General features: G+C 37.5%; 1 protein-coding gene across 4 annotated transcripts in view; it reads left to right on the forward strand.

Annotated features, from left to right (window-relative positions):
• The window catches only part of LOC106156401 (uncharacterized), a 30638-nt gene extending 15618 nt beyond the window's left edge, over positions 1-15020 (forward strand). For all 4 annotated transcript variants that reach the window (XM_013531636.2, XM_013531635.2, XM_087011372.1 and 1 more), the window contains 4 exons: positions 111-1257; positions 11701-12075; positions 12816-13032; positions 13669-15020. In XM_013531636.2, coding sequence (XP_013387090.1) covers positions 748-1257; positions 11701-12075; positions 12816-13032; positions 13669-13850 — 1284 coding nt within the window. In that variant the 5' untranslated portion in view covers positions 111-747 and the 3' untranslated portion in view covers positions 13851-15020. The remainder of the gene's footprint in view (positions 1-110; positions 1258-11700; positions 12076-12815; positions 13033-13668) is intronic.
• Positions 15021-18145: the final 3125 nt, after the last annotated feature.

The raw sequence follows: 18145 nt of genomic DNA on the forward strand, positions 1-18145 counted from the left end.
GTAAAATCTTCATTGTCATCAATAATTTGACGGTATGAAAATTCGGTGTCCGTACAATCAGAAATCATAGATCAGTGATGTCACCTAATACCGCTTTGTTTCTGTTCTAGATTGGAACTTTGTAATCAAGAAGATAGTAATTGGGATTACGGCAGCACTTATATTATTACTGTGGACGACGTAAGCAAATAACAAGGACCTACGACAAAAGAAGAAATATCACGTTGCTGATTTGTAGGTTCAGAAAGAAGTGATTGAAGGAAATAGCCACGACACAGAGGCCAATCTTTAGGGCATTAACAAGAGACAAACGAGGTTCTCTCTATTAAGCTTGGTTTACGTTTCAGGAGTTTTGGTTTTGGCTGATAGCCACCATCGCATGGAACAAATCTACCAATTGTCGCCAAATGAATGTATGGCGCCAGTTTCGACTTGCCAATGACGTTTTACAATGACATGCTGTCGCAGCATTACAATGACCTTTCAAGGTAACGAGTCAAGATCCCATTTCTGGAGCAACGATATTTATCAAGTGCAGTTTTGCTGTTTATGCCAAAATTCCTTTTTCTTTGCCGTTTGGAGAACCTGACTAAGTGAACAAGGGGCATTTTACTTAGTTGTTGTCGAGAATTACTTGAAATTGAAGGGAAAGATATAGTCGAATCTAGCTACGAACAACAAACATATATACGAAGGTTAAACTTTGTTTTCTATCCGATAAATTAAAAAAGAGAGTTTGGCAGATCAATGTTTGGAGTAACAAATGCCACGTCTATGTTGTATACGGAGCTAATGCTGTGCTCACGTTCGACGACGGAGGGGGACGTTCCCGCTTTTACGTCGAAAGAACTTGTTGGAAACGCCTGCGTCACAGTTCTGTTTGTCTTAACATTTGTCCTGACCAAATCAGCATGGGACCAAATACGGAAACAATACTTTTCCAAAATCACAGTAGTCGTCATTGGGGCTGGTCCCATCGGGCTCTCTGCCATGTTGATCGCCGCAAAAACATCCAAGGTGGCCAGGTTGATCCTTTACGAGGAAAAATGCCGTTACGACTTGATTAACCGACCCCAGCAAATCGCCTTGGACGCCCGGAGCGTGGCATTTTTGCGGCAAAAGGGGGTAGACTTTGAGAACATTGAAGGGTGTTGGGGAAACCAGTGCTTTTTCACCAGAATCGGGATTTTCCAGGAGTACTTACTGAGTGCCATTGACCAGCTTGAAATCCATTCAGTTATCAAGCTGAATACAAAGGTGAGTGTTGATTTATTGGAGACCACTTCGTTTAAGTATGCGGCTTTACGCACATGCAGTGCGTTGATGGCTTGATTGGTTCTGCAATCTTAAGATCTGCCTGTTATTTAACGGTATGCACATGCCAGTGCGATTTTTATACCTCTGAAGTTCCTGTGATTTGTGTATATGTTGAAATGATTACATCATCCAGTGCAGCGCCAGATTAAGAATAAAACACGAAACTGTTGAACTTGAGGCTTGAAAGGTCTTGCTATTGAAATCCACTTCAACAGATGTGTTTTACCTGTGGAAGGTGTTAATGGAACGTGGTTGCAGAAACGTAGCATTCTAACATATAAAATTTCCAAGAAGCAAGAATTAAATGTACACGCAGTAGTTATATGGATTGTTAAGAGCGTGCTTGGGTGTATATAAGTGGGTATAATAACCACTGTATAATCTACACGTTTGAATTAATATGCACTTCTTTTTACACGTGTTACATAAACTAATACCACTCACTGTGCTGCCGGAACCATCTAGATGAGTTTTTTTTTTATCTTGCATTCGATATTGCTAAATTAATTGAATACGTAGATGGTTATCCATAACTCTCGAGTTTACGCCGAGTGCTCTAACTGTTCTTAAAACTCTGCCTTTATCTGAGTTATGGCACGCTTTTCATATTATCTTTGAATATCTGCAGTGTGATGAATTCGTTTGATGAAGGCATATTCCTGTGGTGAGTCAAATCACATAGGCCCGTTTTTTTCTTAAATAGATTAAAATTTGATGAATTGTTCAATGGAGCGTATGTGATGTAATGCCGCTTCCCCCTTAGCGTTTCCCTATGTACAATATGCAGAACATTTGGAGACACTGCGTATCTTCTTCTTAGTTACACTACTTACTTAAATCAATGTCGAACGTGAAAAAAAAATACATGTAAGATTATGTTTAATCAAGGACATGATGCTAGTCTACCTGCAGCATCATTTCCACTGTTATGTATGGCACTTCCTTACAAGACCGCGTTATTCCGTAATAACCGGAGCCGTTATTATGAAAACCTGCAGTAATTGGAAACTACACGGCTGTCAGGTCGCATCAGTCTTAAATATGTTGACAACGAGAGCAACCTGCCTATAAGCACACATAGAGATCTAGCTCACCAAAGAGTTATAGCCAGAAAAAAAATCGACAAAACTTTTTGCGTGTCCACTAGATAATGAAGGTAGTCGACTTAAATAAAAGACACACTGCGCCTGTTTTATTATAACAGGAGAGGCAGGGCTAATGTTTCATGCCAATTCTGACTTTAGCAAGTGGACACCTATGGTTTATCTTGAACTGAAGTGACTAAAGTTTGTATCTAAAAGTTTAGACCAATTTGGGGGTATATATAGCTGTTTTGTGAAGCCGCCCCTGATCACAAGGGACATGACATTACAGTATGGGCGGTATTGAACTTACACCACAGACAACCTCGTGAGAACGATCTTTGGTTAGGGATTTTTTTGTCATTTATAAGTGAGTTTAGACAAATCAGTAAGTCGTAATGAAGTTAGCAGTATGCTTCGCAACCGACAAAGGCAATGTTCATTATGTACGCTCGCGTCCCATCAAATTGGGCCGTTCTTTTATCTGGCACGTTAACGTGTTTTTTTAGCTTCCTTGAGCTCTAGTTCCAACCAGAAAGGTCTTCTCATTTTCTTTTATCTATAGCACTTGCGTGATGCCAATGAAGCACAGTTTGAGGAGGCAAGGCTTTTGAAGCCAACAGGGAGTTTTGTGTTTTTTGATCTGTACCGTACCGCGTACATCGTGTTTGACATTGGTATCTGTGTGCATGTTGCGTGAGAAAGACAAATCACTTCGTAATAGTTTTTCTAGAACAGATTACCTGAGTTACTTGCCATCAATCAGACGGGGATTATGTGCATATATGCGGCTACAATGTACATTCATAAATGCAGGCAACATTACTGTTATTACTAAAAGTTTTTTTAATGCGAAGCAGTTTCTTTTTTTATCAAAAAATCAAAAGAATATAAAAGTTCGAACACACAGAGATTAACGAGAGCGCATATGGCAATGAAACACTTTCTGTCCAAACGACATTTAAAAAAATTAACGTAATGCATTTTTAACAAAACGTGTTTATTTTATAAAAACATGAAACTGAAATTGGCTGCAAGGTATGAGTATTGTAAACATACAAGTTCTACATGTAGGCCTTCAAAAAACCTATTCATATGATACCAACAACAGTCGAGAGGATCAGGAAGTTGAATAAGATATTCAACGAGGTCGTTGTAAGATGATCAAAAATACCACTGATACTTGACATTTTTGTAACAAAGACTATTTCATCAATAAAAGGCTGTTGAAATAAAATATTGAAATATAAAAGAAAAACTGAGTTCGTTCTATCTATTTGACACATGGCTTTATATGTTTGTTATTGAGGTGACCATGTAAGTTAAAGCAAAAACATTTCTTAGGACAACAAATATCATTGTCTGGGTGATGAGTCCCTCGCCAAAAAAACGTTGATTACAAAATCTCGTGCTGTTGATTATGGAATCGATAAGTTTTTAATGAATGCCTGAATAATGGCCTTGAATAATAGATGGTTACACAATGGATAAAGGTTAATGCTCATTCGAACGGAGTACTTTGACTTAATTAATCGTCACCTTAACCTTAAAATAGGAAAATATGAGTTGCCATTCTCTAATGGTGCATGTTGGGCACTGTACTCGTAGATGTTAGAACAACAACTGTGTTTCCAACAGTATAGTTTGCTAAATAAATAACGCCTTGATATACCGTTCGGCGTATTACTGAATGTGAATAACATCCGGCATGGATGCAAAATGGAAACGAAAGTCAAAATTGCGTAGAATGTGAACATGGTTCAGCGAACCCTTACGATTATACGGCCTAATGACAGATACATTTACGTATGCTGTCTTGAAATGGGCATTCTGCCACTGTAATTGAAATAGCTTTACCAATGTTTAGCCTTAATAAATACCCCCCTCACACACACGCACACACACACACACACGCCGATTCAACTGTGGTGTTATACTTACGTATGTTCCTCAATGAGGACATAAAAATGTAAAAGCCAAACGGGTTTCACATAATTGGTGTTGGCAATCGTTTCAAAAATATATGATCAATCTAGGATAGCGGAACATTACCCATTTAGTATGATCTTCTATAAGGAGTGTGATTGTCTCAAACGTTTACGAGTAGATAGTCCTGTCAAATCAGTATGTCGTTTTAAAGAAGTGTTTTTTATTCGTAATAAAAAAGATCGAAAGTCGGTATTTCATCCTTATAATGGAACGATTGATAAATTTATAGGCAGGCAATTTAAGCCACAGTAGACTGCAGATTAATTCTGTCAAACTGTGACATTGGTAAGTGCCATTTCAGCTTTCAAGCACAAAATGATTTTCTGAGGACGGAAACTTCACGGAGGCCTGCATTATCCTAACCAGACACTTTTCTTTTTTTCGTGATATTTATAATCTTTTTAAAGGACAGTAAAATCGTTTAAAGACGGTTTTATTGCGTCGAGCTTCATAAATCAATCAGGACCGTCTGGCTGTAAAAGGTTGCAAAACCTTGTATATGGCATGGTTGACTCATGTAGGATGTTGTGGCTGGTGTCCCCAGAGTATCATGCCTGGCTCGCTGAAGACGGCGTTTTTCGATCATGCATAGAAATCAATAGATATATACTATTAGACTCTGAACCCGCTGTGGTTTGCCCAACAGCGTCGTCCAGACACACATTTAAAGAGATTTTTTTTTCTTTTCATTCTGGTAGAGTAAAATCTTTTTAACAAGGTATCATTTACAGAAAGTCATATTGCGTCAAGACAAATCCATTGGTTTAAGGACTTTGAGTCGCTTCAAGGGAGTATCATAGCTTGCATGTAGAAAGAGCCCTGCACAATCGTTTCATATTGCTTTTGATGGATTAAACGCAAATAAACCAAATAAACATCGTGTAATTCTAAAGGTTAATAGAAACAACTATCCAACTATACACACAAACGCAGTGTTCTGCCTTATTTTTTTCTCGAATATACATAAAAGGCCGTTTCACGCTACTTTTTAGCTTCATGGACTACACAGTGATTATTTGAAAGATGTATTGGCCATCTGCACACTGACATTCCAAACAGTGAAGGGTTACATTTTACGTTTTATTTCATTAAAAATCGTTTGATCTTCCTATGCCGTCTAGGGAGGAAACCTTTTAACGCACACTAGCGTGAGATGGCTACACATCAGTACTAATGGTTTTGCGGATTTTGAATGAACAGGAACTAATTGTATGGATTCCATATTTTACCATTGTTCTTGGCTTTTATGACAAGTCCGAATCGTTGCTTCTAATCTATAATCGGATCCAACCCTAAATTCACCGTATCTTCACAATAGTATAGTGCTTTGTCGACTTTGCATTTTTGAAATCACATACATCTCAGTGTTACATCAACATACTATACCTGTAGTTCTTTAGTTCTTGTGATATGCCATTACACAGAACATAGGATCTAAATTATTAGATACGAAGATTATGGACTAATTTTGCTGCCCAATAGAGTATGTATGGTGTATACTATTAGATTAATTTGTTGTGCCTCTACTTTCTCTTCTAATTGCATTCTTTAGCGCATAGTCTTTCTTTCTCTATGGCTGCATACATTTGGACTGATTATTGAGTTATAATAATGGGGCAGGGGTTATTTCACCCCCAATGGGAACTTTAAATTGACAGGAAAATGTAGTTTGATTTAGATTATATTAGAATGATGAATGATTCACGGTTTTTAGCCACCAAATTCTAAATCGCATATCTGCAGGTGTGACTGTGATGGCAAATTAAATATGTGTCAGTGGTGAAATCGTTATTCCATTTGAACAAAACGGAACTGTTGCACTATTGAAATATTTCGTTATTACGTTTATTCGGCATAATTCCTGTAGATAATATTTACAATGTAAGAGAACAGAAACAAACGTGGTTGAGCTACAGTCACTAGAAGTCCTTGGCAAGGTAGTTGTTATGAATTAGTACGACTTCCAAGAGCAAACAGAAATAACATTCCTCTTACATTATATAAAGGTGATCTTGAATTGATCACCTTTATATAATGTGATCTTGAATTGATCGCTTAAGTAATTGAAACAATCGTTACTTCTACTATAAACATCTGTAAGCTGCATTTGTTGTTTTGGATGTGCGATTTTTTACATAAACCATAGCTACTGGTAGTTGTCAACGGAGCAGCATAAGTAACGCTATATAAGCATGTTATTTTATCTACGGCGTTTCTTCCAACATGTTACGAACCGTCGCCATTTCCGATGCAGATTTTATCGGTCACGGATCTTACGCTTGTTTTTACTACATAACACTTACTTAAGTATAAAAAGCATATATCAGAGGACGACATGACGCGGAGAGAGGTTTGGTAATGGTAATGGTTTTGTGATTAGGATAGGTGAAATTGAACATGTAATATTTATACAAAATACATCTGTGACGTGAAATTCCGTGCCTGAAAAATCAATGGTTTTTGACATATTGTATTTTGAATGATATTTTTTGTTTTGTTTTGATTTTACGGGAGTTCCTCATATTCGCTCTTGGTTAGTATCGGGTTGACGGAATAAAGATAAAGAACCCTTAGTTACCTATGCAGATATTGGTTTATGTTTTACAAAGTAATTTTTTGCTTAGAACAATATGTAATTGATTAAGACACTTTAATGGAAGTTTAAAAACATATTTACTTATTCAAATATATTTGAACATATATTTAAAAACTCTGTATATTAATTAAACAATCATGCATCGGGAAAAGTTAACATATATCCTTTGAGACATGTTACCATTTGCTAATAATGCCACCAGACTTGTAAACACATTAGATACAGTGGGAACCAATGACGGTCGGAATAAAATCAGGCATGGGTTTAGGTTTCACTCTATGCTTTCTACGGTGCATTTAGATGTGGGTAATGGCTTCGCCCATGCCTTTTAGCATTTGCGTGACATCCCAAGAGATCCAGATAGAGATATTCATGAACAAGCACTGGGCAATGCTAGCATACATGCATATTCAAGCCATGTGCACTGTTTGAAGGATGTACAAATGGTCCAACACACAAGGCGGCTAAAAAAAAAAAAAAAAAAAACAGGGACAGGCGGTCAGACGGGAACCGTAACATGTTTGAAGCAGTTGACAGTAACGAAGAGTCTGCATCCTAAAGCACCTGTATTGGACTTCTAAGTTTATCACATTTGCAAAATTGCTAAGATTCTGTGTAAGGTCATCGTTCTAACGGCAATCATGTTATGCTATTTTTTTAGCAACTATATAAACTGATATCCAAATAGGCTTTATTGTGTCTTTATTGTCTTTCATTGCCCCGTGTAGCGTACAAACTTGCTAGGAGAGAAATGGTGAAACAAGTTGCTTTGAAACTCCGAGTACGATGTAATGCTCCGAGATCTAGCGGATTCAAGAACTTTAGAAATCCCGGAAATTAGTGAATGGGATTGTTAACCATTGCTTTGATGTGGTTTGAAATACATTACTTGGAGCATTCATTTCATTCTTTTATTGACACTTTTTTTATGTTCTCTTTGCATTATTCTATTCGAGTTCGTTTCCTGAGATTGAGTATCTCTTTGCGTCTCATGGGTCCGATCTGCACCAGTTCCAAAATTTAATTAGCGTCTAGCTGTCGGGCAACGGTCAATCAATTAGATCATTTCCATAGTTCAAACTATGTTTCTGTCACTCCGGGGAAACTTGGTAATTGGTAACTGCCTGTAAGCATTAGGAACACAGCAAATCTTATCGCGCAGGTTGATTGAATTGTTCAAAGATACCAGTACGAAATCTTTGGGTGACACGGCGACTGCGCGTGTTCTTAAAGGTCACGTACATGTAGATGAGACGTTTGTTAGGAAGAGTGATCGAATTAGCCAAAATGAGAGAGTGATTGGGCTATGATTGAAAGTGGTTCTACCTAACACGCGAGAGAGTGAATGGCCCCAGGTGAAGATAAGTAAGAATAATTTGCCATCGTTAACTTATCAAGTTTCCGTCCCTAGGATTAAAAAAACGATTTGCGTCCTTTTTTCAAATGCCCTCAAAGTCCTCACTAGAACCTGCACATAACGTGATTTATGTTTAAATCAATAAATTCCCTTTCACTTCGGAGTCCAGGGTAGCCATTACTTCGTCATCTGACAGCTCAAAGTTCAATCAATCACGATATTGTGTATTCTGCATCCCGTTTTATACATTACTTTATAACTCGACATTTGATCAATCAGCTGCTCAATACTGCCCAGTTTGCAATGTCTCTGGTCTTCTTATGATTTATACACTTCATTTGGATAGGGTCCCATACGTGTGATAATGGACTTGAGCCGAAGTGGGTAGTTTGTTGGTCCGCTTTCTACATTGATCGGCTAAGGTCTGGCTTTAACATATTTGCACCTAGAGAAAATTGTAGGAAATTAGTAAAAATGCACGCGTCCAGTTCCTTCATACCAATAACATCGAGTATGTGTCTTTCTCTTCCTGAAAGTTGCCATTCCCTTTCCAATTGTCCATTCTTATCTAAACATTCTGTCGACTTCCTTATTAGTTGGTAGCCTATCAAATTATACACATATCGTTTTATAAGTGATAGCTATACTATCCTATGTCCAACATGATGGACGTGCCAGAACTCTCTTGTCTGTACTGTCTATCCGTACAGTAATTCCTGCGTTATTGTCGATATGGTTAATACCATATTTGATGAACAGTGATATTTGCACTGATATCGCAGTAGTAGTTTCCATTGGCAATGTAATAAATCTATATTACTTCGCACAGAGAGACGCCCAGTGTACTTTATAATCACTGAAAACCATGGCAATAGGATATTGCAGGAAATTGTCTGGGTTCGGCATCCATTAGTTTTGTAAGCGCTAGAGTAAATTTTACCGGTGCGTGCATTTTTCTTTCTGTTATTCAGTATTGTAAGCGCGGATTGATTCTATAGAGGGAAAAGGTCGAAAAACGGTTGTTAAAGTTGTGGGATGGGAGGGGTAGTGTGAAGTGGCAGACAGCCCCCCGTGATAGAGAGTCCGGTTCTTATTAACTTGCACAAGTAAGCCTCCCCTTGGTGTTTGACCCACTTACGTCAAACTAACCCTAAGCTGTATAATAAAATGGAGAGTGGACTTTCTGTTACACGTACCCTCAGTTTCGTCACAACTGGTATTTTTTTTATTTTTATCTTAAGTAAAAAGGTGCATGTGCAGTACTATGCAAGGCGAATAAAAATCTGAAGGAAACATATTTAGATAGAGAGACAAAGTAGGTCAAAGAATTTTAACATTGGCAGGTAAATCAGTATAACTTGCTGATCCATCCATCTTTTCTTGCTTTTATTACTCTGATCTGTTTAAAAACATGAATCAATCTTAGAAACCGGTAGTTTGTCTGTTTGCGGGAAAAAACATGCAAGTTTTGCTTGCGAAACAACTTGTTATCGAATTTGAACGGAAATGTTTTTGCTGACGGAAACAAATCGGAATAAAAACGAGCAAGACCCGACGGTTAACTAAACACGCGAGGAAGAAATCACTAGCTTGGTGCCTTGAGAAAGTTAACCTGAGATACCTGCGTTGGGGACGACAACTCTTTTTCCGCTTCCGACGGGTACACGGCTAATAAGGAAATTGATAGATTGTTTTAGAAAGGCCGGATATCACTCTCTGTTCGAGTTGAATGCTTCCAGGAAAATAGCCCGCGGGGAGTAATACATTGAATTTGTCTTGTTATATCTGTAGGAGTCAGAAAACCACTACAGTTTAACTTTACAAGATATAAAGACGTTATCTAAGCTAGCGGGCGCTACGGGACAGTAGCAGTTGGCTTTTCAAGAATACTTAAAATTCTCTACGCGATATTGAGTGACCTGGCTAATGAAAAAAAAAAACTCGGATACAAGAAGGTCGTCTTTACTTTAAATTATTACTCCGATAACATGTTAATTGAATGTTAAACAAACCACGAGGGCCTACCTGCAGGTTATAAAAGCAATTTTGTAAGTGTCGCGAGCACGTGCTGTCCAACGTGCAACTTGCCAAGCATATTAAAATAAACATTTCAAAGTGCATCCACGAACATTTTGCCGTTTTCCCGTGTCTTAACAGCTTCAGCATTGTTGACCAGCAAATTCCAAAATGTGGAATAGAAAAATTCGTTTATTGTTTCAGTAATAAGTAATAAAGGCGAATAATTTGTGTTGAAGTGAAAGGTTTTATCATTATATTCACTTCAGTACGAAATCTTCCACCGACTTCTTTGATGGTGAAAAACGGTGATGATTTGTTTTGGACCAAACGAAATCCAAACTTACTACAGCAGCCAGTTTGCACGAAATGTTCGAAAGTTTGCACGAAATGGTCGAAGAGAGAACGTTAACATTGGGTGTTCTACCAAAAGATATTTCTTTTCTTTCTTTCTTTTTGTAAATGAACAGATTTTCTTTCTAGATAGACTGTTTTGTCTTAGGGTTAACCTAACTTTTACGTGCATTGTGTTTACTTGCACCTCTGCAAGAAACCGATATTTAGCGCAGTGGTAATTCCATCACTTATAACGCATTTAACAGAAATATATTTGTGTAATGTTAGATTCTGTCATCAAAAGAATAAGACTCTCCAAAAAACAGGAAGCCTTTACAAAAGAGGCAATATATCAAAAGGTTGAAGCAATACAATATCGTTGTGAAAAGTATAAGGCGCATGCAATAAGAGATATTGTGTATGGAATGTATGATAAAGGTGTGGAATTGTGGTTTGATATAACGATTGTTAAAAGAAAAAAAGAGAGTCAAAAAGGTCGTTTCAAAATGAATAAAATTATGTGGAAGAAAAAAACTGTTACATAAACGTTGAAAGAGACCAGCACAGGGAAAATTATACACGAAATAATTGGAAAAAGAAGTTAATTTTACCCAAAAATTACTTCTCGCTACTTGACGATGGAAAAAAAAACATCGTCGCACATGCAATCTCTACACAATATAGAATGCCATTTTCTTGACCTTTTCGCTCTCTTACATCAATCTGCGCTAACGATGTTATTATTAGTGATGCAAAAACCCTTTCACGCGACCAGTAGGATCTGAGTGGGCATTCGATCAAAATTAAATTGCGTCAGAGATACTTAGTTCTTCTTTAATGGAAAGGACAGTCTCACGAGATGATTACACCACTGGTAGTTTATTATATCCAACTGTTGCGATAATGCGCAGTCTCTTTTTTTGATAAATATTTTTTATGAATTTTATAAAAAGTAAAAATGGTGAGAGGCATGCCTTTTTAATTTTCAAATTTTTAATCTCTTACAGTTTACCAAAGACTCCATATCGGAACTGGAGAAGATTCCAGGGCGTGTGATGGTCATCGCATGTGACGGTCTTAATGGTCAAGCGGCACGGACGCTGGGTCTCAGAGAAGAGTGGACCCAACAATCGTGCAAATATTATGGCGCTGTAGCGGGCATTGAACGTACTGACCAAAGACCTGTCCCTTCTCCCGAAATCAGGGTTCATGGTCTGACCTTTGACCTTTCTGCCTTTTATGGCAAAGACTTCAAAGTCGATGAAAAATGCGGCTTCAGCCTTAAAATATTCGGGAGTGATCGGCAGCGCTACATGTCCCTGGCAGTGCCAAAATGTGATTCTAATCTCATCAAGGCGCTAAAGGTGGCGCTTGACCATTCTGTAAGTATATACACGTGTGTGTGCAGCTGGTTTACGGTATCATTCAAGTTTTTAGACCATAAACTAACAGCTTTTCTACAGTATCTTCCTCTCCCTCCTCTTCCTCATCCTACAACCTTTGCCGTTGCCCAGAATAGCAGTAGCAGCAGCGTATGTTCAGACCCCTTTTTGCATCTGTCTCGTTAGTCCTGGTATCCTGGCAGACCACTACCATTCATTCCTGATCTCGTTTTTAGGATTGACCCCTTCCACATTTACCTTGAAGTCCATTATTTCATGAAATACAAGTTTACAACACATCGGCAACCCATATACCCCATCAGGCAAACTCCCGGCCTATCCAGACAAAGGGACATTGGTAGAAAGAACAGAAGCATTATTATAAGAATCAGCCTTTTTTTTTTTGCTAAAATTAGACGCAGAAGTGGAAGAGATCCCTTGCTGTTGTCAAAATTCCGAGTGACCTCATGTTTGAAATAAGGACCCCCCCCCCCCCCCCACACACACACACACACAAAAAAAAAAAAGTCGAAAATCGTTCATCACGATAGGCTAAAACCATGCCTTAGTAATGATGTTCCAGAGTGGGCGAAAATCTCACGATGTACATCCCGATAATTATCTTATTTTTGACACTCTTTTCATTTCCAGGAAGAGCAACATCACAGAACCTGATGATTTAATCAGTGTTTGTCAAATGAATTCGTGTTATCAAAAAAATCGATCATTTTCATTTTTAGATAATGCGAAACATATTCAAGGAGTGCTTCAATACTTACAAAACAGACACGGAAAGCAAAATCACTGATCTCCAAGCACTGAAGAAGCTTAAATTCAGTCCGCGTTTGTTCGAAATCAAACTCTGTTGGAGGCGAGAGACTGTGATGTACTTAGAAGATGAAGACATCGTTGTGACATGCGAAGGTGATGCAGCCAGGACGTTAAATTTCCACTCAGGTAGGTCCCCCACCCCCACCATCACACCCACCCCCACCCACACCCCACACCACCAACATTCTACTGATCGGACAGAGAAGATAATAATAATAATAATAATAATAATAATAATAATAATAATAATAACAATAACACGCATGATGTAATTTGACGTCATGTAACGTTATTTAAGTTTTTGTATGTTTTTCATAGATGAGTTCCGAAAAACAAAGTTGTTGTTGTTGTTGTAAAGATGGAACAACCTTACTGTAATCTTCCTGGGCCCCCGTGAAACGATTTTCACTTTTAATTTCCATTAACGTGCGGTTTTGTTGAAAAGGTCAAAAACTAAAGGAGAGATAATTACCCCAATTAATCTCACGTTGTGATATGTACTCTTAGTCTAACGCGTGTTAACCCCGCCATTATAACGCTCCTAACATGATTTGATTTCATTCCAGTTGTTTAATCTCTCTTCGTATTCATATGTAATTATAAATGGCGGAAAACACCCATATTTTAATATCATACAGATCTATGTTTTATTCCCTGTTTTCGAAAAAAATCCAAAAAATTCATCCGTACATGTCTTCGAAAATGGAAAACAGCGACATATTTAAGTTTATTTATTTATTTATTTATTTATTCACATTTTAGGTCTGGATGTGAACCTTTCTATACGTGGGCTGGAGTCTCTGACGTCTTTCATTCATTCCACGGCAACAGCGAACAATAACATGAAATCTCTCATAGAGGCCATGACGCTAAGGGCAACACATGCAAGAAAAATATCAGAACATTTTCAGCGATATGGAATTGCAGAGACGATGGAATTATAGAAAGGCCGTGATCCCATTGAATATCATCAGTGATCACGCTAACGTTCTGTTTAATTTCCCCGCTGGAAGATATTCGAACATGTTTCATAGAAAATATTATTGCAGAAACCGTTGGCTCGAGGGTTTCGGGTCGTGAGTGCATGGTGAATTCCAACAAATGAATCAGGAATTTTTTTGTCGTTTTCTTAAAACCAACTTCAAGTTAAGTATACCGTCATGAAGTTGTAGTTGTTGATTTGACTAGAAAAGACTGCGTCTAATACAGGTCCGATAGATGCGGACCGAGGAGTACTTTGCAACCACGCCCTTTAAATGTCTACATTTTAATTTAATTAACATTTAGCAGCGTGGCTACCCATAGACTTAACTTACTATGTGGCGCCTTTTTGTATACAGTCTCTTTTGACTAATTAAAAAGACAATGAATGTTTCAGATAGCACAGACTAAAACCTCTGTAATCAAGGATCGCTAGGAAATACTTATTATAAATGTACCGGTATTATCTCAACATTTTTATCGTTTTTGATGCTAGTCAGTTTTCAAGGCATTTTTATAATCATTGAATAAATGTCGTTACGGATTTTCATGTTTTATATTATTTACCTGGCGTATTATTTACCAGACGCAGTTAGATGATCATTTAACACAGTACCTTGGTTTAAACAAAGAGACGAAAGTTTATCATATTAAAATTTAATGCTCATATGTACATGTATGTGTTTTGGACTTTTCTATTTTCAAACTGTCAGACGTGAGCTTGTTTAAAGCGGTGCATAACACCTGCAATAACAGGTTACACATGTAATAGCTTTTGGATATAAGTGACTCATCAAGATCAAGTGTCAAATGAGAAACAGACCTCGGCTAAATCCGGAACGGTGGCGATAATAGCCGAGGTTAGTGGAGTGGTGAATTGGTGTCAGCGTGACCCGAGCAATCGTTTATAGCTAGGCACAAAATCAAGATATGTGCAAATATTGATCAACATTTATGTTTCCATATTTCACAAAACTTTCTCTACGGAGATTCATTGTAGATGCCATTTTTGATATTGACCTCAGATGTATTACAACATAAGAATTAGTTTTTTTTTACACATACTGATGATAATTATATGATACAGTTTTAGTAAACTTGTACGGGAAGAATAAAACTATATAACTATTGTTCTCGATGTGTTTTACAATTTTTTTTAGAGAGAGAGAGAGAGAGAGAGAGAGAGAGAGTGAGGGATTTGAAGTCACCCGGAAAAAGATGGGCGTAATCTAGATAAGCGCTCACCTAGATTGAATTCCAATGATGAATTATTTTACTCGTTTCACCGGCATATTATTTCCCGTCATTTCTTAAACCGACCTGGGTTTGCAGTGATCTTCAAGAGCCGAACCTGTACGTACTACTCGTGATCATTCCTGTAAATAAATATTTACATTCCCTCAATTAATTTCCTAAAACGGGATTTATTGCATAGGCAATTTCCCCGACCATGTATCTATTTCAACGTCAATTTCCTGCTTGGCCGATCACATCGATCCGCGTCCTGAGAAAACCGGTTGATGTTCATCGGTTTGATGATCACACTTTTATGAAAAAAATGTAAAACAATACATACGCTTTCAGTTATGATTGCAAGGGGAATTATCCCTTTGAAAGCTTTTAGAAAAAAGTGCTTATTCTTATGCTATAATTTCACGATGAACTTGTGAATAATTTTACCATCATTTAAAGCTGATAGATTTACTGAGACTGAAATGTAAATTGATGGAAAGAACAGTACAAAACTACTTGATTTACTAAGACTTCAATGTAAATGTGATAGATAGAGCAGTACATAGCCGGATAAGTTTTTTGTCTGGCGGAATGGAAAACACTTTGCCCCCTCATACGTGGACCCTTATCAATACCAGTCTTACTGATCGAAACGAATTTAAAAACGCCCTTACTGACGCACCAAATGATGGGGTGCGAAATCACTCGAGATAGGCGTGATTGATGAAGTTCTAAACCTTAATGAGAAACGAACACGTAAAGAGCGTGTTATTAGAGACATAATCACTCTGTGCGGGTCACCCAAGTCTCTGTTAAATAGCCCAATATTCTATACAGCACTATCGGGAAAAAAAGAGAAGAAAAAGAGAAACACCAATACCGTGTATTTCAGGTAATTCATGTCGTTGACTGTTCGTGTTAAACCGGAAACCTACAATCTCACCCTTTCGTTTGATCAGTTTTACAGAAAAAGGGGAAACCAAATGTCTTGAGACTATAACGACCAGGTGCTTTGCAAAATGATGCTCCCTTTGGGGAAAGCATTTACTTAATGTTAAATATCATTCAGATAAGTTGCAGTTCTGGTTTCCGTTGTTCTATTTTCATCAGGCAGATAGCGGTAGTATTTATATTACCGTCAACGATCTCGGTTTTTTTTTCCTGGGCCAAATTTAGTGCTTCCCCTCTCCAGTAGTCACACTCGATTTGATTATTTATTTATTTTATTTATTGTTATTAAAAAAAAAAACGTTAGATTTGTAGCACTTAGAAATATATGAAGCATGATTGTGGGTGAATATTTTCGTTTTTCTCATTTTTGTAGAACTTCCTTTAATTAATTTCCTAATAAATTAATTATTCCTTCAATTAATTAAAAGAGGGCCAAATCTGCTTTCTCGCGTGTCGGCGGATGAGACTTACAAAATGTGGTGTGGGGTTCTATACAGAAATTATCGATATAATCACTGATTTCCAAGTCTTCAATTCTTCGCTGACATTTACCATAAAGAATGAAAATGTTTCGGGATAAGTCTGAGCAAAGATTGTAGGAAATACGCAACATTTTTCGAGCGCATCCAATATTGCCTTTTAAAGATCCAAACGAATCGTATTCTAGGCAATAAATTCGCCCACGTGAAAGAAATTACTCGCACATTTATTTTAGCCAATGTCATTTGTTATTCTATGCAGGAAATAATTTTAGATCGAGATTTATAGTTATCTAGATAATTTTGGTCAATTTTTTCCCCACACAAACAGATATTTCACTGTAGATGCTGGCTCCTAAAATATCATTACCATTAAAACAAAGAACAATTATGTTCGGACCTAGCTTTAGCAGATAGGTAATGACCTCTGTTTGCAATATATTAGAAGAAGATTAAATCTACAGACTTTACAGTTGCATGACTGTGTCGCAGGTGAAAATGATCTATTCATTGATTTTTGTTGTTCAGCGTTATTCAACCTATACATTAACCAGACATATACAAGTAACAGATCGAAGGATAAAAATTATCAAAATAAAGGCAAATGAATAATACAGAAGATATAAAAGTTTAAAAAGTTGCTTGTGGGGCAAAATAATAGCATTAGGAAGCGACATGAAAGGCAAACAATTTTAATTGCCGGTCACGGTCATGAGTCAGCGACGTGGTACATATACAGTTTTTTCCGCGTGTAAAAACATGAGTATGTACTAAAAGATGCACTTTATTAAAAAAAAAAGGTGCTCACTATCGCTCGGCATGCCACCGTGTATATCAAGTGCGTGGTGAGTGCATGCAAATTTAAAGAGAAATCGTACGTGCACGTGTTTCCCACCCAAAGTCCCAAATTTCGAATAGAATACGCTGATATATATATATGCTGACACCTGTCTGAACAGAATAATACATAGTAATGGGCCGTTTCAGTACAATACTTTCTTTTGAGCCTCTTGATGTCTCTAACTGTGATGGAGATGCCTCAATGTCACTATAGCGAACCCTGAAGTGTAGTTTTCATTTTAACGAGTACTCAAGTGGAGCGATATGTCATACAACCCTTATCACAATATTCAGTGAGACTTGGATGCCTTTGCAATCGATTTGGCGTGGGTAAGGTATTACAATCATCATACTAGAGTTTCAAGCGGGACACCCCCTGACTTTTTGAAGTAACTGGGATCTCTCTTCCATTATCAGTAACGGCAGACACATGTCCATGATACAGGCGGGTTTCCAGAAGCCAGTGAAATTCAGAACAGAGCAAGAGCGGGGTTAACAGCACTGCGATATTTACGATTCAAACTTTAGAAGTATCATCTGAACAACTTATTACCAACTTTGTCTGCATTGCCTTCACGTTTTACCGCAATATCTTTATTCGTCTCCGTCAAGTTTGCTTAATAGGTCGGGACTAATAAACGTTTGCTTCCCGTCTGGTTTTGCTCGAAAGTCTTTAAAAAAAATAAAAATAGCATTCTCCTTAATCTCACTTATACGTCTCATTACTCCTTAGAGACCATGTTAAAGATTTTGAA

The sequence above is a fragment of the Lingula anatina genome, chromosome 4 (genome assembly GCF_051362555.1).
Source record: "Lingula anatina isolate TDL-2025a chromosome 4, LinAna3.0, whole genome shotgun sequence".
Lineage (NCBI taxonomy): Eukaryota > Metazoa > Brachiopoda > Lingulata > Lingulida > Lingulidae > Lingula > Lingula anatina.